Below are 20,809 nucleotides of genomic sequence, written 5' to 3' on the forward strand. Positions count from 1 at the left end.
CTTCAATCATTGTGTTTTCTTCCTAATTCCTATTACAAAGCAGCAGAAGGAGGTTGTAGGAGGATCTAAGCTACAGTGCTTGAAGGAAGGTTTGAACTAAGGACTAGTCATAGATGCATGTTTGTTCGATCAAGTTAATTGACGGTCTTTGAAATGTCTCCACTGTTTTAAATAAGTCTTGGAAATACTAAGGTAAATAAACCTGGCCTCTGCCCTTGCAGGACCAGTTGGTTTTGTGAGGCGACAGCGTGTAAACAAATCACTCAAGCAGTAAGATAAGACTCTCCTGAAGAAGTTATAGGATCAGAGAGGAAGGGGCATCCAGTTCTACCAGAGTTGGTCTAGAATCGCTTCCCAGAGGATGCGCTTTGTGAGGTACTGGTGCCACACATTAGGCTAGGCTCTGATGATACAGCTATGTAAAGACGTGAACTCTCACTTCAAGGAAATCAGTCTCCTGAGAGGGGGGTGGCTTGTCATCAAGGCCCCTAAGGGTGTGGTTCTTACTTCTTTCCAGTCCATTCTTGAAATTCCTCTTCATATCCTCCCCCTTCACGTCAGCTGTGACACCCCCCTGTTCCTCATCTGTGGCCCTTTGCACCTGCTGTTCCTTCTCCCTGAAATGCCCACTACCCTTGTCCCTGGCATCCTTCAAGTTTCAGTGAGGCTTCTCTCTTCTGGGATGCCTACCCTGAAGGTCCTACAGAGTCTAGGGATGGCCTTCTCCACACATCCACGCACACGCACTGATCAGACACATCGGGCTTTTGTTGTTTGTGTGCACGTGTGGGGCTTCCCCACCTGGAAACCCCTCTAAAACAGAGACCCTTTACTTTTTTGCTTTTATCTCCGGCACTGTCATTGCTTGGTGCATATAAGAACCAACAAGTAATGTTGGTTGAATCTAGGTTGTCACACTGAAGAGGCTGATGGTATTTTCACCATCAGTGAGTTAGACCAGAAGTCTTTGTATCTGACTTTGCCTGCTCACTTGTGGACAGAGATGAGGTGTGTCGGAAACAATGCATGTTAGGATTTATGAATCTGGAAGGCAGGATGTTACTGTTGATTTCTGATTGATCACTGACCTGTTCATTAGTAAGTGTCATTCTGAGTGCACTATATGCACTGAGAATGCCTGAGCTGGTACTCGACAGTGGGAGATGACAAAGAGGCAAGCGAGAAAGCATCTAGCTCTGTTCCTAGACACATTGGATATTCAGGCAGGGCAAAAGATCAAGGCATAAAAAGATAAATATCTATAGGAAATAGCAAACAAGTGGCCAAAGAGTGAAAACTCGCACAAAACTATAGTTTTCTGAGGAGGAGAAATACTTTGGGCTGGGGTGACATGTAGAAGACAGACACATCCTGACTTGAGGACATCCCCGTAAGTAAGAAGGGCTGGGGAAGGCTGCTTGGGAATGTTGGAGAGTGAGGGGTTTGTTTAAGGAGTAGTGGATAGATAAGGGTAGGAAAAAAAGTGAGACGGTTTTGTGGACATCTTTTCCGAAGTACATAGGCAGTGGTATTTGAAGAGCATCTTGCGTAAGTTATCATTTGTCAAAATAAGAGACTAATATTTTCCTTTTGAGTTTTTTTTTCTTAAACTTCATACTTGGGTAGGTACATATGTGGGATGGCTTAGCTAATGGGGAAATTCAGTCTCTGGGAAAAAAGGGGGTTAATCTTGGGAGAGTTAAGTTATATAGACAAATTGATGTTTTAAGTCTTGACTTGAAACCTCTAGGGAATTGGGTCCATATCTATTCAACCTGAATGGTAGCTGGTCCAGGTGAGGGCCCATATCTCCATCATCTGTATGTAAATGATACAATTTGGGCTTTTTGAGGATTGATAAAGTTACCTTTTTGTTTTTTAATTTAAGACAAACTACCTTATCCAGTATTGATTTGCTTAGACCACTTCTCTACCATCTGCATTTGTATAATCAGGGAATAACAATTAATGATTGTGTTAGCTGAATCAGAACAAATTCAGGATGCTGACACTAGTCATTTGATAATTTCCAAAATCAGATCTAACATGGTTTTTGGATTATCCAGTCTATGGTTTTCTATACCACCGGTCCATCTCTTTTCATATATATCACATATGTAGCAGAAAATTAACTCTGTACCCTAATATATGTGTTTCAAGCTTATATTATCCAATTTTTAGTTAGCAAAAAAGGAAAATTCAGTGTATCTAAGACAATAAATTAGGCATCATCTACTAATGTGATATGTGCCAGTTGATGACTATCATGTGTCCTGGATCCGGTGAGATTTGTTTTAGCCTCCCCTCCTGACACAGTGGTACTGGACCTCCATGCCTCTCTTTTTTTCATAAATCCCAGATACACAATCCTCTCCCACTGCCCTCAGGTTCTCCCAAATCCTCACCAGTAGGTATCAGGCCTACTCTCATTCAAAGCTCTGTGCTACCCATTATTCTTTTTCTTACTACCTCCCCTCATGCTAGAAGAAGAAATTCCTGCCAATACTCACTTGAAGTTGTACACCTGCGTTGCCAGCCTCTGAAATTCATTGGACCTCTGGGGGGAAGGGTTCCTGTTCTATGTTGGTTTGCTTCTGAAGGGCACACTCCTGCATTAGAGATATTATTACTTTCACAGTGGCTTGGTGATACTTTTCGTATCAACTAAGCTTGGAACATGTTGATTGGGCTAAAGTTACATTTTTTTCCTCTTCATTTTTAAAATTAAATTTTTTTTTAAATGATTCAAAAATTAATAGTTTGGGCATGGTTGTAATAGTAATAGACTGTTCCTGCATGTACCCTTTGCAATCATGCTATATTTACATTTGAATGCAAAAATCAAAGATTGGCCATGAGTTTGAAATTCATAGTTCTTAATCAAATTCTTACCTAAATACATCACATTGAATTGTGGAGACCTGGCTTACAGAGTAATATCTTTATTGCTAAATGGAGGAAATGCCCTACAAATTAGTTTCAGATAAATTCACATGGTGTAGTTATTGTGACAGGAAAAGAGACAAATGTTTTGACAATTTTTTTCTTCAAATTTAATTTCTATCTAGCTTTTAACTTTTATTGTAACTTTGGTAATCACCAAAATGTACTTAAATTTCCAAATTGATGTTAAACTTTCCTTGAATTTATCCTTAAAAAGCTGATAAAAATAATTTTTAAAATTAATATTGGACAATAGCAACAAAAAGAAGCCATTAAGAGTCAAAGCAAAATAAGAAAAAATTAACCATGGTGCCAGAAAAACATTTAGTTCCCCGAATGGTCATACTTACCTATTTTACAGCTTGAGAACATATAACTTCAGGTATGAGTGTTGAATTTTTAAGTGAGTTTACAATCTTTTGAGAATTACTCTCCTAAGAGTTGTGGAATTTTGTTTTTGTTTTGCTGGGGGAAGGGAATTAATTGTAACTTAATGAAAATATTAGAATGCTGTATGCATTTTGATAAAATAAAAAATCAATTTGACTTTGAGAATATTATGATACCCCTAGCCTTATGGGACACATGCTGTGGTATCTAAAAACAAATGTATTGGACTCACAGGCTGCACATTTGCAAAAACTCTATAATTGCTGAGAGCTATACTTGTTCCAGCATCTGTGATGGTTTCCCATTTTCATGACCAATCCAGTCTTCCTTCAGCATTTCAAACAAAATTCACCAAGAATCTAACAGTTCACCTCCAAAGGAACGTTTTAGAAAAAGTTAACAGTCATTAAAAATGGAATATGTCCCCAAAGACTTGTTTAATCCTGTGTATTTCCAGGCCATGTTTCACAAAGCTAGGTGGGTCTGAGAAGTGATTCATTGCGATGCTTGGGCTCCAGTTTAAGTTTCATGGAGAAGCCCTTGTGCCCTTGCCCTGCATACAGAGGTGACAGAAGTCTCTGTTCCCATAGTCTTCTCTGGCCTCCTGCACACCTGCAAACTCCATTTTGATATCACCATCATTGTCAATACATCCTTTATCCATTTGGGACTTCATAATTGACCACTTTTATGTACTAGATTCCATTGAATCTTCATAACTACAAGAGAAGCAGGAAGATGTTTTAAAATTTCTTTTCTACGTGGTTAAGAACAGTAAATCCAGAAGAAGAAGTTAACTGACTCTACAAGGCTATATTGCTAGTATGTGGCAAAGCCAGAACTAAAAGAATCTGTTTTTGGATGACTAGTCCTTTTTCTCTCCACCAGACCAATGATTCAAGTTTCATCGAGGCATTGAGGGAAGCCTACCCTGAGGGTCCTACAGAGTCTAGGGATGGCCTCCTCCACACATCCACGCACACACATCGATCAGATGCATTGGGCTTGTGTTGTTTGTGTTCACGCATGGGGCTTCCCCACCTGGGAACTCCTTTAGTGCCGAGACCATTTACTTTTGCTTTAATCTCTAGCACTGTCATTGCTCGGTGCATATTAGAACCAACAATTAATGTTGGCTGAATCCAGGTTGTCACACTGAAGAGGCTGATGGTATTTTCACTATCAGTGAGTTAGACCAGAAGCATCAGTATTTGACTTTGCCTCCTTACCTGCAGACAGAGATGAGTTGTTTTGGATGATGTGTGCTAGGGTTTGTGAATCTGGATAGCAGGGTGGTAACATAGCTTTTTGGGCTGGGCATTGGTAAGAGTTTAGAAAGGATGAGCCCTTACACTTGAATTAATGGTAGGAATTCTACATAGAAGCTATATTTTAAACTAGTGCTGTCTAAAATAGAAATATATGCAAGCCATGTATGTGATTTAAAATTTTCTAGTAACCACATTTTAAAAAAAGTAAATAGAAATAGGTAATAGTAATTTTAATAATATATTTTATCTAAACCAATATATCCAAACTATTTTTTCAACATAAATCAATATGAAAAAATTATTGAGCTATATTTTATGTATTCTTTTTATTAATAAGTCTTCCATATCCAGTGTATTCTATACTTATTGCATGCCTAAATCCATATGCTAAATTTTCAGCGGTTAAAGTTACATACAGTCCTACCAAAAGAAGAGTATAAAATATTCTTTATATTGCTTCAGTTTTCAAATTTTAATTTACATTAAATTAAATCGGAAGTTCAGTTCTTTAGTTGCCTTAGCCACATTTCAAGTGCTCACAGCCACATGTGGTTTGTGACTACTGTATTGGACACTGCAGTTGTTGACAGCTGTGGGATTAAGTCAAAATCCTTTCTCACCTCCCTCCATATTCTGAAGTAGGAGCTATACCTCATTAAGGATATAAGGTTTAAATTTTAATTTATAAATTTTTAAACAACCGTTTTAAGGTGGTGATCCAGGCAATGAGGAGTTAACCTAACCTAGGCCAGTTATTATTTTATTAGTTATTTTAAAAATTAAAAAAAAGTAGAGTAAATGTTTGTATGGTCTGTAAAGTGTCTGGTGCTTTGCATAAATTCAGTAACTCAGGCCCTAGCACCTAGTTGGCTTTTGGGTGAGCAAGTAAATGGATGAATGAGAAAAATCAACATGGAGCATAAATAAATGAGTACATATTTTATTTTACGTAATAGTTATAAATGCTTTTGAAATTCTGGAAAATAAAGCCCTTGTCTCATTTTTCCATCACTCCCCTAATCTAAAAACCTTGGGAAAAAAAAAATATTTAAAATTCAGCTGGAATCTAAGAGGAACTCTGAGACAGTTTTCCAAAGCAGAGTTAATAACATGGAGTATTTTTTAGTTGTAGCACATACACCCTGAGAAGGGACTGCCAAACTATGGAGTGATGTTTACTGGTTACTCTTTTTCCAGTTTTTTTTTAATGTTTATTTATTTATTTTCTTATTAGTCATCCATTTTATACACATGAGTGTATACATGTCAATCCCAGTCTCCCAATTCATCCCAGCACCACCACCACCCCCCGCCACTTTCCCCCCTTGCTGTCTATACGTTTGTTCTCTACTTCTGTGTCTCAATTTCTACTCTGCAAACCGGTTCATCTGTACCATTTTCTAGGTTCCACATATATGTGTTAATATACGATATTTGTTTTTCTCTTTCTGACTTACTTCACTCTGTATGGTAGTCTCTAGATGCATCCATGTCTCTACAAATGACCCAATTTCATTCCTTTTTATGGCTGAGTAATATTCCATTGTATATATGTACCACATCTTCTTTATCCATTCATCTGTCAGTGGGCATTTAGGTTGCTTCCATGACCTGGCTATTGTAAATGGTGCTGCGGTGAACACTGGGGTGCATGTGTCTTTTTGAATTATGGTTTTCTCTGGGTATATGCCCAGTAGTGGGATTGCTGGGTCATATAGTAATTCCATCTTTAGTTCTTTAAGGAACCTCCATACTGTTCTCCATAGTGGCTGTATCAATTTACATTCCCACCAACAGTGCAAGAGGGTTCCCTTTTCTCCACACCCTCTCCAGTATTTGTTGTTTGTAGATTTTCTGATGATGCCCATTCTAACTGGTGTGAGGTGATACCTTGTAGTTTTGATTTGCATTTCTCTAATAATTAGTGATGTTGAGCAGCTTTTCATGTGCTTCTTGGCCATCTGTATGTCTTCTATGGAGAAATGTCTGTTTAGGTCTTCTGCCCATTTTTTGATTGGGTTGTTTGTTTCTTTAATATTGAGCTGCATGAGCTGTTTATATATTTTGGAGATTAATCCTTTGTCTGATGATTCATTTGCAAATATTTTCTCCCATTTTGAGGGTTGTCTTTTCGTCTTGTTTATGGTTTCCTTTGCTGTGCAAAAGCTTTTAAGTTTCATTAGGTCCCATTTGTTTATTTTTGCTTTTATTTTCATTACTCTAGGAGGTGGATCAAAAAAGATCTTGCTGTGATTTATGTCAAAGAGTGTTCTTCCTATGTTTTCCTCTAAGAGTTTTATAGTGTCTATCTTACATTTAGGTCTCGAATCCATTTTGAGTGTATTTTAGTGTATGGTGTTAGGGAGTGTTCTAATTTCATTCTTTTACATGTAGCTGTCCAGTTTTCCCAGCACCACTTATTGAAGAGACTGTCTTTTCTCCATTGTATATCCTTGCCTCCTTTGTCATAGATTAGTTGACCATAGGTGCATGGGTTTATCTCTGGGCTTTCTATCCTGCTCCATTGATCTATATTTCTGTTTTTGTGCCAGTACCATATTGTCTTGATTACTGTAGCTTTGTAGTATAGTCTGAAGTCAGGGAGTCTGATTCCTCCAGCTCTGTTTTTTTCCCTCAAGACTGCTTTGGCTATTCGGGGTCTTTTGTGTCTCCATACAAATTTTAAGATTTTTTGTTCTAGTTCTGTAAAAAATGCCATTGGTAATTTGATAAGGATTGCATTGAATCTGTAGATTGCTTTGGTTAGTATAGTCATTTTCACAATTTGATTCTTCCGTCCAAGAACATGGTATATCTCTCCATCTGTTGGTACCATCTTTAATTTCTTTCATCAGTGTCTTATAGTTTTCTGCATACAGGTCTTTTGTCTCCCTAGGTAGGTTTATTCCTAGGTATTTTATTCTTTTTGTTGCAGTGGTAAATGGGAGTGTTTTCTTAATTTCTCTTTTAGATTTTTCATCATTAGTGGAGAGGAATGCAAGAGACTTCTGTGCATTAATTTTGTATCCTGCTACTTTACCAAATTCATTGATTAGCTCTAGTAGTTTTCTGGTGGCATTTTTAGGTTTCTCTATATATAGTATCATGTCATCTGCAAACAGTGACAGTTTTACTTCTTCTTGGAAAAGAAGATTGGAAGATTTGGATTCCTTTTATTTCTTTTTCTTCTCTGATTGCCATGGCTAGGACTTCCAAAACTATGTTGAATAATAGTGGTGAGAGTGGACATCCTTGTCTCGTTCCTGATCTTAGAGGAAATGCTTTCACTTTTTCACCATTGAGAATGATGTTTGCTGTGGGTTTGTCGTGTATGGCCTTTATTATGTTGAAGTAGGTTCCCTCTATGCCCACTTTCCGGAGAGTTTTTATCATAAATGGTGTTGAATTTTGTCAAAAGCTTTTTCTGCATCTGTTGAGATAATCATATGGTTTTTTGTTTTTTGTTTTTTTTAATTTATTTATTTATTTTTGGCTGTGTTGGGTCTTCGTTTCTGTGCGAGGGCTTTCTCTAGTTGCGGCGAGTGGGGGCCACTCTGCATTGCGGTGCGTGGGCCTCTCACTATCGCGGCCTCTCCCATTGCGGAGCACAGGCTCCAGACGTGCAGGCTCAGTAGTTGTGGCTCACAGGCTTAGTTGCTCCATGGCATGTGGGATCTTCCCAGACCAGGGCTCGAACCCGTGTCCCCTGCATTGGCAGGCAGATTCTTAACCACTGCGCCACCAGGGAAGCCCAATCATATGGTTTTTATTCTGCAATTTGTTAATATGGTGTGTCACGTTGATTGATTTGCATATATTGAAGAATCCTTGCATCTCTGGGATAAATCCCACTTGATCATGGCGTATGATCCTTTTAATGTGTTGTTGGATTCTGTTTGCTAGTATTTTGTTGAGGATTTTTGCATCTATATTCATCAGTGATATTGGTCTGTAATTTTCTTTTTTTGTAGTATCTTTGTCTGGTTTTGTTATCAGCGTGATGGTGGCCTCACAGAATATGTTTGGGAGTTTTACTTCCTCTGCAATTTTTTGGAAGAGTTTGGGAAGGATGGGTGTTAGCTCTTCTCTAAATGTTTGATAGAATTCACCTGTGAAGCCATCTGGTCCTGGACTTTTGTTTGTTGGAAGATTTTTAATCACAGTTTCAATTTCATTACTTGTGATTAGTCTGTTCATATTTTCTGTTTCTTCCTGGTTCAATCTTGGAAGGTTATACCTTTCTAAGAATTTGTCCATTTCTTCCAGGTTGTCCATTTTATTGGCATAGAGTTGCTTGTAGTAGTCTCTTAGGATGCTTTGTATTTCTGTGGTGTCTATTGTAACTTCTCCTTTTCCATTTCTAATTTTATTGATTTGAGTCCTCTCCCTCTTTTTCTTGATGAGTCTGGCTAATGGTTTATCAGTTTTGTTTATCTTCTCAAGAACCAGCTTTTAGTTTTATTGATCTTTGCTATTATTTTCTTTGTTTCTATTTCATTTATTTCTGCTTTGAAAATTCCAATTCCAATTTTTGTTTGTTCTTCTTTCTCTAGTTCCCTTAGGTGTAACGTTAGATTGTTTATTTGAGATTTTTCTTGTTTCTTTAGGTAGGCTTGTATAGCTATAAACTTCCTTCTTAGAACTGCTTTTGCTGCATCCCATAGGTTTTGGATTGTCGTGTTTTCTTTGTCATTTGTCTCTAGGTATTTTTTGGTTTCCTCTTTGATTTCTTCAGTGATCTCTTGGTTATTTAGTAACGTATTGTTTAGCCTCCATGTGTTTTGTGTTTTTTACATTTTTTTCCCTGTAATTGATTTCTGATCTCATAGCATTGTGGTCAGAAAAGTGCACACTTGAGAAGAAAGTGTAATCTGCTGTTTTTGGATGGAATGTCCTATAAATATCAGTTAACTCTATCTGGTCTATTGTGTCATTTAAAGCTTCTGTTTCCTTAGTAATTTTCTGTTTGGATGATCTGTCCATTGGTGTAAGTGACGTGTTAAAGTCCCCCCTATTATTGTGTTACTGTCGATTTCCTCTTTTAGAGCTGTTAGCAGTTGCCTTATGTATTGAGGTGCTTCTATGTTGGGTGCATATATATTTATAATTGTTATATCTTCTTCTTGGATTGATCCCTTGATCATTACATAGTGTCCTTCCTTGTCTCTTGTAACATTCTTTATTTTAAAGTCTATTTTATCTGATATGAGTGTTGCTACTCCAGCTTTCTTTTGATTTACATTTGCATGGAATATCTTTTTCCATCCCCTCACTTTCAGTCTGTATGTGTCCCTGGGTCTGAAGTGGGTCTCTTATAGACAGCATATACGTGGGTCTTGTTTTTGTTTCCATTAAGCAAGCCTGTGTCTTTTGGTTGGAACATTTAATCCATTCACGTTTAAGGTAATTATCGATATGTATGTTCCTATGACCATTTTCTTAATTGTTTTGGGTTTGTTTTTGTAGGTCCTTTTCTTCTCTTCTGTTTCCCACTTAGAGAATTTCCTTTAGCATTTGTTGTAGAGCTGGTTTGGTGGTGCTGAATTCTCTTAGCTTTTGCTTGTCTGTAAAGCTTTTGATTTCTCCATCAAATCTGAATGAGATCCTTGCCGGGTAGAGTAATCTTGGTTGTAGGTTCTTCCCTTTCATCACTTTAAGTATATCATGCCACTCCCTTCTGGCTTGTAGAGTTTCTGCTGAGAAATCAGCTGTTAACCTTATGGGAGTTCCCTTGTATGTTATTTGTCATTTTTCCCTTGCTGCTTTCCATAATTTTTCTTTGTCTTTAATTTTTGCCAATTTGATTACTGTTTGTCTCGGCGTGTTTCTCCTTGGGTTTATCCTGTATGGGACTCTCTGCGCTTCCTGGACTTGGCTGGTTATTTCCTTTCCCGTGTTAGGGAAGTTTTTGACTATAATCTCTTCAAATACTTCCTCAGGTCCTTTCTCTCTCTCTTCTCCTTCTGGGACCCCTATAATGCGCATGTTGTTGTGTTTAATGTTGTCCCAGAGGTCTCTTAGGCTGTCTCCATTTATTTTCATTCTTTTTTCTTTATTCTGTTCCGCAGCAGTGAATTCTACCATTCTGTCTTCCAGGTCACTTGCCTGTTCTTCTGCCTCAGTTATTCTGCTATTGATTCCTTCTAGTGTAGTTTTCATTTCAGTTATTGTATTGTTCATCTCTGTTTGTTTGTTCTTTAATTCTTCTAGGTCTTTTTAAAACATTTCTTGCATCTTCTCAATCTTTGCCTCCATTCTTTTTCTGAGGTCCTGGACCATCTTCACTATCATTATTCTGAATTCTTTTTCTGGAAGATTGCCTATCTCCATTTCATTTAGTTGTTTTTCTGGGCTTTTATCTTGTTCCTTCATCTGGTACATAGCCCTCTGCCTTTTCATCTTGTCTGTCTTTCTGTGAATGTGGTTTTTGTTCCACAGGCTGCAGGATTGTAGTTCTTCTTGCTTCTGCTGTCTGCCCTCTGGTGGATGAGCCTCTTTTTCCAATGTTAAGAAAGCTTTGTGACATTTTCTCTCTCAGTGTCTTTTTTCCCCAGGTGGTTTAAATTCTCTAGTGTTGCTGAGTGTGATGTGAAAGCAATTGATGGGTCTTTGCTGGTTTCCTCTAGATGTGCTAGGTGATAATATAAACCCGTTACAGAGTACCCTTTCTCCTTTCCATTTTGCTTTTTCATTTCCTGATCTGCAGAATTTCAAATTCCTAATCCAAGTCCTAAGGAGACTAGGACCCTAACATGCCCGATAACAGAAATCTAGTAGCTACATTTTTTAAACAAATAAAAAGAAATAGATAGAATTAGTTTTAACAGAAACCTAGGTACATCAACGTCCTAGTCTCCTTAGGAAATGGATTAGGAACTTGAAATTTTGCAGATCAGGAAATGAATGCAGAAAATTTGCATTAGCAATGTTTATTTTCAAGAGACTTTTAATGCAAGATTCTGACACCTGTTCATATTTCATGCAACAATCTATATCTTAAAGGCAAATGTATAGTGCAGTACGTTTGACATATCACTTATGCTCTCCCAAACCCATCTTCAGTGAGAACCTCTACCAGTGAGTTCCGTAAAATGATGCACTTGGTTTCCCAGAGGGGATGTTGCTCAGGAGACTGATCCCAGGGTTGAGATGAAGGTTACAGGAAGATTTTCAGGATACTCCTTTTTTAGGCTCGGGCAGATAGGGAAGAAGTGGGAAGTGATCTTTGATGGTGAAGGAATAGTTAATCCATTGTAGAGTTTCACATTGTAGTCCCTGTCACAGAGGCGTGGCCAGGTTTAAACAAGCAAGCAAACATTTTCTACTCTTATGCCAGTTCAGTACATAGAGAGGGACTGAAATCACTCAGGCTGTCCTGCCCCTCTGCTGTACCTGGGTCTTTGTTGCAAATCAGGATGCTTTATTCATGCAGTGTCTTTTACAGGATTGAGCCAGGCCCTGCTTTAGTGCTGTTGGTATCACAATGAACAAAAGAGATGCCTGCATGAAGCTTATACTCTCCTAGGGGAAGCAGACAGTAGTACACACAAACAATATGCAGTCTAATTTCAGAGCGACTAAGTAGTATATAGAAGGTGACAGAATCTGCTCTTCAGCAGAGGATGGGGAGGGTAGGTCTCTCTGAGGTGGAGACATTTGAACATTGACCTGAATGAAGTGAGGCAACAAGAGTGTTCCAGGTAGCAAGTGCAGAGGTTCTGAGGTGGGAGCAGCCAGATAGGGTGTGGGGAATCAGGTTGGCGGGGGCAGATCATGTAGACTCTGTACTACAGGACCTTGTAGGCTTTTGACTTTTATTCTAAAAGCAATAGGAAACCATTGGAGCATTTACACTTTAATATCTTCTTAACCATTTTTGGGTCATGAACTTCTGTGGCAGTCTGGCGAAGCCTGTGGAACCCTCTGCAGAATAATGTTTTTAAATGCATAAAATAAAATCCAGGGGATGTTAAAGAAAAAAATTATATGGAAATATAAAGATTGAAGCCCTCTGTAAGGGACACACATGCTCTGATTTACATTTTCAAAGGGTTGTTCTGACTGCTGCAGCGAGAATAGACCGTAGGGGCCAAGGATAGAAGCACAGAGACCAGTGAGCTTGGAGCCAAGCTGTTTTCATCTACCCTGTAGGGCAATGGTCTCGAAATAGGGTTGTGCAACACAGTCTTTTTGAGTGCAGGAAGAAAAATTTATAACTTCTATTTATATTTAATTGACCCTAATTCTTTTAAATTTCTATATTGAGTGTATGTTTTATAATATCCTAATATATTAGGACATTAGTACATTTATATAATTCATGAATAAATCTACATGTATTGGAGGTACATGTTCAAAAGGTAATGGTGACAATATATTTTGATCAATCAAATGTGATGATTGTGATGTAGGAAGAGTTACTCTGTAAGAAACTAAAAAAAAAAAATGCCACACTGCTTTAGACCACATTCCATTTCAGAGGCCATTTTGTGGGGAAGCATGAATTTGTGCCATGATTCAGCCTCGCTAAATGTCAGTCCTGTTTCTCAAGCATCCTTAACTCTCCTTAAGAGCCCTCATATGGCTATAAATCTATTTACACCTGATTAGACCTACTATCACGTCTGACGTGACACATACTCCCCCAGGGAAATGTTTCCTGGGGTTAATAACTTCCAGAAAGAAAAAGTAGTTTTTGATGTTCCCCCTAAAATTCAGAGGGTTCTGAAGAGCATCTTCTACCGCGGGCCCTGTGAACCGTGCAGGCACTGTCGTGCTCTCCTGTACATCCTCTTTGTCACGTGCTTGCCTTCATTCACACACTCCTTCAGGACTTGAGTCCTGATGTTTGAAGCCTGTCTCCCATCTGCCTGTCTCACAGACACCTCTCTTGAACATTTTTGTTCACTCTTGAGATGCAGTGAGCCAAATGCTGGGCATTCTAGGTGCCGCAAGTGTAGCGTGGGTCAGGGGTATGACATTATCTGTTTTATACCCAGGAGTAGGACCTGGAGTGGAGCAAGGAGAGAAGGGAGGGTGAGGCAGATGAGCTGATTTTGCATGAATCTGCTCAGTTATTACTGAACTGCCTTTTTTATTTCTTTCTTTCTCCCTCCCTCCCTCCTTCCCTTCTTCTCTATCTCCCACTCTCTTTCTTTTCCTCCCTCCCTCCCTCCCTCCCTTCCTTCCTTCCTTCCTTTCTCCCACAACCCTTTCGCCCCCTGTCTTTTTTTTCTAAAAGACTTTGTTTTCTTTTATAAAGAAAGCCGTTCTTTTCTAAAGAAGGAAACCCAAGCCTTTCATAAAATGAGCAGAAATCCTCAGGTACGGTGTTAGGATAAAAACTAATGCGTTGTGGGTGTAGGTTGTTCTGCCCCCAAGATCCAGCAGTCAGGTGTTGGTGTCTGGGGGTTGTAATCTTGGCCATGCAAAGTACTGATGGAAGAATTTCACTGACTTGAGGGTAGATATTAGTTTGTGGAAGTGGGTACAGAACCCAGAAACTAGGCCAGCCTAACCACACTATTTGTGAGCTTTAGATAGGAAATTGTATTCCCAATTCTTTGTATTTTTTCCTGTCCCTCTAATTTCTGAACTCTCCCTGTTTCAGGCACTACTCCTTCATTTGGCTGAGTTCTTTCTTGGTTATTTTAAATTTCTTATTAGTGAGTATTTGCGGAAATGGCAACTGGTAGGTCAATTAATCAGGAGCTAGAAAAATAACTTGATGAATCACCGTAGTATAACTTGGCTAAACGAGCAGGGCACAGAGGGTCTTGTCCTTAGTGTTATTCTGTATAGCACCTGCTGCAAGCAGGAAACAATGTTAGGTGACACGATTCAGAGCTAAGTCAAGCTGTTTGTAGTTTCTGTCTGTGCAGTGGCAAAAGGGACACAGCCACTGGAAGGACACTGAAATAGCTACTGGGAAGAGGATGGTTGGTTTGTGCCAGGAATTAACAGAGCATCTACATTATTTTCTGGGAAATAACAAAATCCTTGATATTATTTGTCAGAATAAAACAGAACAAAACTGGCTAAAAAAAATTCAGCAAGGGGAAAAGCAAACACTTGGAAATTTTTAAAAAAAATACCCAAAGACATCTACTTTAATCTCCCTCATTTTCTCTCTGTCCTTCCTGTGTCCTTCAGAATGTGGTTGCCTATGATGAACGGGTCTGTTCGATTGTGGGATTGATTTTGGGGACTGGATGTCTCTGCTTGTTGCTGTAGGATGTCATGGGATTTCCAGATGCCTTGTTGCATTTGGGGTATGCTTGGTACCCAAGGTTCCAGGACCCTCCAATTTTACTTGCATTTGAAGGCCTTTGGGGGTGGAGGGTATTTTGAATTTCTGAAGTCTTTGGTGCCTCATTCTCCGTTTCTTGTTGTTGTTTGTGCCAGATATCCTTGAAGTAACAGAGCCTCGTGGGTGATCAATAACATTAAGTAAATGATGCCAACAGGCCTCTCTGAGAGGGCACTTCTCTCTCCTACTTGGGTCTCTGATTTCCCCTTCAGCATCCCACTCATTCAGAGCAGATCTAAAGAGCACAGTTTTTCTGGTCCATTCTCCATCAGTATACTGAGAAAATACTTAAAACTTAAAAAGACTCTCTGTTTTCCAATATTTAGTTTGCCCAGAGTGACTCCAGACCCAGCTGTCTGGAGCCTGAGCCCTGGAAGTTTGTACTGACGGCCAGTGAGACCTGTCTCCTCAGCAGCCTCTGAGAATATAGGCGAACGGAGAGGAAAGGGGGTTCAGATTAATTGAACATTTACCTTGTGCCAGGCTCTGGAAATGCCTTATACACAACAACTTATGTGAACCTCACGATAAACACAGGCATCTCACCCCCATTTGACAGATAAGGACACTGAGGCCTGGTGTCTGCAACGAATGAATAAGATCCCAGGTGTGCTAACTCCAAAGCTGACTTGACCCCTCCACTCTTCACCTTCTCTGCAGCAGGCGCATTTTTCCAAAATTGTGGCTTTAAGGATCCAGAAGGTGAACTTTTAACACCGCTCAGTGATTCTTTTTTTTTTTTTTTTTCTGGTTTCCAAAACTGAATGGGTTTCCTCCTGTGCTTCTGGCCCTCCTTCATGTCCTCTTGGTTCGATTGAAAAGAAATGCCTGTGTTTCTCATTCCTCTTCTCCATGGGTTTTACAGAGCAGCAGCCCACTAGGGCACCAATTTAATGAAATGAAATTTTCAATCATGTTTGGTTCAATTCTAGGTGATACAAATAAAGGATTGTGAATGCTTTGTAGTTAGGTTCAAAGGGAAGGAAAAAGGTGGAAAGAAGAAAGTGGGTCAAGTATAGTACCTGGGCAATGTCTCCTTAAGTGCTGCCTAGTGAAGGTTGAGCTATTAAAAATGGAGAAATAATGGGGCAGCCGTACTACTTTGGCACTTGTGTATCTGGAAATTTCAGGTTTGGCGGTTTATAATACTTACCTATGCCAGGCGTTGTTCTAATTTATATATAGTACATATGTATATTAATTTATCCTCTCCAAACCCTTTAAGGTACATATCTCTAAGAAAACAGAGGCACAGAGATGTTGATTAACTTGCCCAAGGATAGACAGTTAAGGGTGGAACCAAAAGTTGAGCCTAGGAAGGTTGGCTTCAGAGCTGTTGACTGCTATGCTAACCAGCCTCTCAGTTACAGGGCTCAGTAACTCTCATGATTTCAAAGATCATTTTTCTTCTTATTAGAACCAGCCCACCATACAGTTGGAAGGGTAAATATTTGTCATGTTTGAAGACAGACGTTGATGGGTTAAAAAAAAAGGTCTTAGGAAAAGTCATGTACTTTCTCTTCCGTATTCCTCCATCTGTGTTTACTGTGCGAAAAGGTCACTTGAGCACAGAGCTCGAATTTCGTGCTTCTAAGCAGCTTCACCGTGGCTGAACCCTTGCTCTACAAATTGACTTTAAAAATATTTTGTAATAATGTGTATCACGCTCAAATATGAACGCTCTGGAGTCATTAAGTGATGAGCTTCTTAAATAGGACTTTTGCAACTGTATTTTACATAAATGCCGGGAATCGTTAAGTGATTTTTGTTTTACTCTCAAATCGTAGCCTTTCCTCGTGACTGTCCATCCACTTACATTTACTGGAAGGAACTGGGGTTCTGGGAGACCTGAGCTCTTTGCCTTGTCAGTCAGCTGCCTGGCTACAGTGTGTGGTAGGAGGGAAGAGAGGGGAGAAGACTAAAAAGGCCAAAATGGTAAATTACTGTAGGTTCTGGAGAAAAATAGAATTAGAAGCATTTGTGGTTCAGATGAAAATAGCACATTTCCTTTCTGCTTGGAGTCGGGGGAAGGGGGTCAAAGTGCTCCAGGGAATAGAAAATAAATAAAAATTGATCCCTCACCAGTTGAAGGAAATGCTCTGACTCTGGGAACTGAAATGACAGCTCCAGATTTGAAGATCTTGTGAAACCACTTTTGAAGGTTAAAAAATAAAATAACAACAAGAAAAACACCAGGAGACTAAAAAAAAAAAAAAAAAAATGTGACATACTGTGTTAGGAAATGCAGTCTTTCAAGAATGATTTCACAGCCCTTTTCCAAGACTGTAGAATAGGTAGCAGACCCTGATCAGGTGTGTGCCCGTTTTGTTCCTGTCGCTGACCATGGTCATTCCATCTCTTCTTGCAGGTGAGAAGCCTTATAAGTGCTCATGGGAAGGGTGTGAGTGGCGTTTTGCACGAAGCGATGAGCTCACAAGGCACTACAGGAAACACACAGGTGCAAAGCCCTTTAAATGCAACCACTGCGACAGGTAAAGAAACTTAGAAGCTGCTGGGATGGGGAAGGGAGATGCTGAAATGGGTGGGAGGGGGGGCTGGTCGTGTGCTCTTGGGTTTATCACAAGCCTCTCTTGCAGAGACTCAGGCCTGGGAATGCCTTTTACTTCTCCATGGAGAAAACCAATTAGATAAGTGTGCCTCCTTGCATGTAACCAAGAGATGATATGAATTCTTGGGTCAGTTACATAAGTATTTAATGAGCACCAGAGCTGTGATAGTCACTGGGTATCAATAAGACATAGCTCCTACCCTCAAGGGGATGATGTGACAGATAATTTTAGTATAATAGGAAAAGTGATAGGATAGAGAATGGTCACCTGTAGCTTCTGATCTTTTTATTAACATCAATACTATTTTTCCTCATCCTTAATAACGTGAAAGAATAGAAAGCCTGCTTAATGGAGGGAAGGTTAGTTATAAGGCTTTCCTTTAAAGCACTATTAGAAATGAATTTGCTGAAGAGAGTTCCCATCCTTTGAGGGGCCTGAACCATCCTTTCTTCTTTGAAAATAGGTACAAAGGTCTAAAAGTTGGTGAGGCTTTGAGAACTTATCCTATAATTCAATTTCAAACCTTCAGCATTTGATAGTGGAAGAAAGAGCACGTAGCAGCAGATACTACGCAAGTAATAGTATCTGACAGCCCTGGCATTATCAACCAATAAACCCCAAAATGGAGACTCTGCAGGCCAAGGTGAAGGCAGGATTAGGTTTAGACATAATCAAATAATGGGCTTGCATCTGAGCGTGTTAGCCTTCTAATCCTATTTCTGTGTTTAAAAGGAAGCTTAAGAAAATTAACCATCTTTTTAATGCACTACTAAACGTCTCGGTTATGATGAGAAAAATGCTTCTAATACGATAAAAGCCCTGAAAGCCTCAGGGTTCCCCAGCTCAGCCAGCAGTTCGCAGGCTGGCAGGAGGGGTGTGCAGGATGTCTGCAGAGGCCTGGCTCTCCGTCGGAGGAAATGCGATGGTTTTCACATCCTGCCCCCCTCATCACTGTGCCGGCACCTCCCTCACCAGACCTTCCTCTGGAGTAGTGCCTGTTTGTTTGGAGAGCAGGGCAAGAGTGGCCAGATCTCATGGGTGGCCAGTTGGCTTGGAGCTCCTTTAAGATGCTTATAAAGGAGCATTCAGGTTTTTCCTCCTTTTTTTTTTTTCCTTTTTCCTGAAGAGGCTATTTTCCTCTTATCTTCATTCTTGAAGAACTAAATAAAGCCCCCCATGCCTCCTGGAGCCCAAAGATAACCTCCCACCCCAGGGCTGAGGAAGTACATTCCATGAAGCTATTGTCTCTCATTCCCTTGGAGCTCTCTTCTGCTACGTAAAAACACAACCTGTGTTTTCATTTCTATCCCATTACCTCAAAGTCCCCCTAAATGTATGTGAATCAGCAGCTGTTCTTCTACAGATTATATTTCAGTGATGTTTCTCCTTATTTGATATCTTCTCTCGACTCCCATCCCAAGTTCATTCCTCTCTAACCCTGGCTACTAATAAAGAAGTTATATGGATGGTGACTCTTTGACCACAGTCCTTTGAGGAAGAGCCTTGTATCAGTGGGGATGAAGAGGATCCTTTGTGAGTTATCAAAGTGTGGTGGTAGTAGGTACACACGAGTCGCCTTGCCCTGTAGGGCGGTGAGGCTATTCCTTGGAGGTGGTGCGCTATGGATGGCCATGATCCGGGGAAATTGCCCGGGTTAGTATTCCTCTCTTTAGGTCCACCGAGTTCCTAAGCAGTATGCAACTGTCCAGCACTTGACACATTAGGATTAAAGCTGACCATTTGTGTGATTTATATGGAGAAATATTTCAAACCGACTGGATATTTCAGTGAAGGAGATGTCAGGGATGGGTAATTTGGTTAGTCTTTTGCTTTATTTTCCTCATTGAAATATACTCTGGTTTCTGGAGTTAGAAATTTGAGGAGCAGGTGGTACAGATTCTGTGACGTGGTATTTGGGGGAGCTGGTGAGTAGCTCAGCGTCCTGTGACATGGGCCAAGAGTCAGTGCATTTCAACAGGGTCAGAAATCAGGGGGAAGAGTCTCATTCGTGTCTCCTGACAGGCAACACCTTGTACTTTAGTTGCAGGAATTAAGCTAAGAATAGAGCAGGTCTGGGAGGTGGCGCGGGGAGTTGGAGTGGTCCAAAAGCCTATGGAAGGAAAGCCTGGAGTGACCGCGGGCTTGGCATTCCTTAGAAGACTTTACCTTCAGAAACAGAGGGCATCTGTAGCCCTTAGCAGGACACTGAATCCTATTGGTCCCAAAGGGTGTATGAGCCCAAGAAACCTATCTCTTGCCTCGTATAATTTAGCAATCAGACCACCCTACTTAGAGACTGAACTAGGATTAGGGTTTCTTGTCCTTAAAGCAGGTACCAAGTCTAACTTACACTTTTATTTTGCCTGAAGGGTAGATTAAAAATACATGAGTTTTCGTTTGTTTTGCTAACATTTAAAATTGCTAAGCGCCACAGAAATCTCTATTCCTGGCTTTGTCTGAAAAACTTGGAAGATCCGGTAACAGTGGGCTCACATTCCCACATGGCCGTGATTTTCTGGCACTGAAGAGTCATCACTACCTTTCAGTGATGGCCCTGTGGTCACTCATTTCTCACTGTCCCTCCTCCCCCACCACAGTCTCCCCAGTGTGAAGGCAGAGCATCAATCGCCGTGTACCATCACACTTCTCGTTATGTCCTCTTAATCCATGCCTTATCAGAAGTGGAATCACATAGTTTAACATAGTTTAACTGTGTGTTTCTTACACTTCACCCATTGCACCCATTTACTTTATCTGCCTGGCCCCTGAAGACATTGGGTTTTGCGACCTGTGGCTTCAGGTTTGGGTTAGAGGAGAAAGCAGTGAGGTGGCTCTGCCATTTTCTTACCGTCAAACTCAACAGTGCAGCCCACTCAGTGATCAGCTGCTTACAGGGCTGAATCTTGTTTCCCAGCCCATAGAGCATGAGTCTGCTGATGGTGGTAGTCAGGGCTGTTTCCACAAGTGCTCATATGCAGATACAGTCCACGGAGACTGCTCCCGGGGCAGTACCTCCAAGATCCTGGGAAGTTTAGAGGAGGCATTTTGATCTTTGATCTCTAAGTCAGCTCAGTCAGTAAGAGGTGGTGACAAATACCAACCCCTATCTGGCCCTTCAGTGCCCTAGAGGATTGCTATCAGCTTAATGCCCATGTGACTTTAGTGGGCCTTTTTCATAAGCAGCAGAAACTACAATAGGGGTTTGACTAGTTCTCTGTAATGAACAAATTTCAGTCATTAAGGGCCTTCTTATTCAAGGTCATCTGACTGCTGTAGAGTCACAAATACCCTCTGGGGGTATATTACCCTTAAAATTATTTGATTCT

The 20,809-nt window shown here is 40.1% G+C and overlaps 1 protein-coding gene across 4 annotated transcripts in view; it reads left to right on the top strand.

The window, feature by feature from the left end:
- KLF7 (KLF transcription factor 7) overlaps positions 1-20,809 on the top strand; it is a 111,591-nt gene that overhangs the window by 76,289 nt on the left and 14,493 nt on the right. For all 4 annotated transcript variants that reach the window (XR_011074128.1, XM_068544600.1, XM_068544598.1 and 1 more), the window contains one exon: positions 17,282-17,405. Coding sequence is in view for 3 of the 4 variants with exons in the window: in XM_068544600.1 (XP_068400701.1) it covers positions 17,282-17,405 (124 nt within the window). In the remaining variant the exon portion in view is untranslated. The remainder of the gene's footprint in view (positions 1-17,281; positions 17,406-20,809) is intronic.

This window comes from Eschrichtius robustus, chromosome 5, assembly GCF_028021215.1.
Source record: "Eschrichtius robustus isolate mEscRob2 chromosome 5, mEscRob2.pri, whole genome shotgun sequence".
NCBI classification, from domain to species: Eukaryota; Metazoa; Chordata; class Mammalia; order Artiodactyla; family Eschrichtiidae; genus Eschrichtius; species Eschrichtius robustus.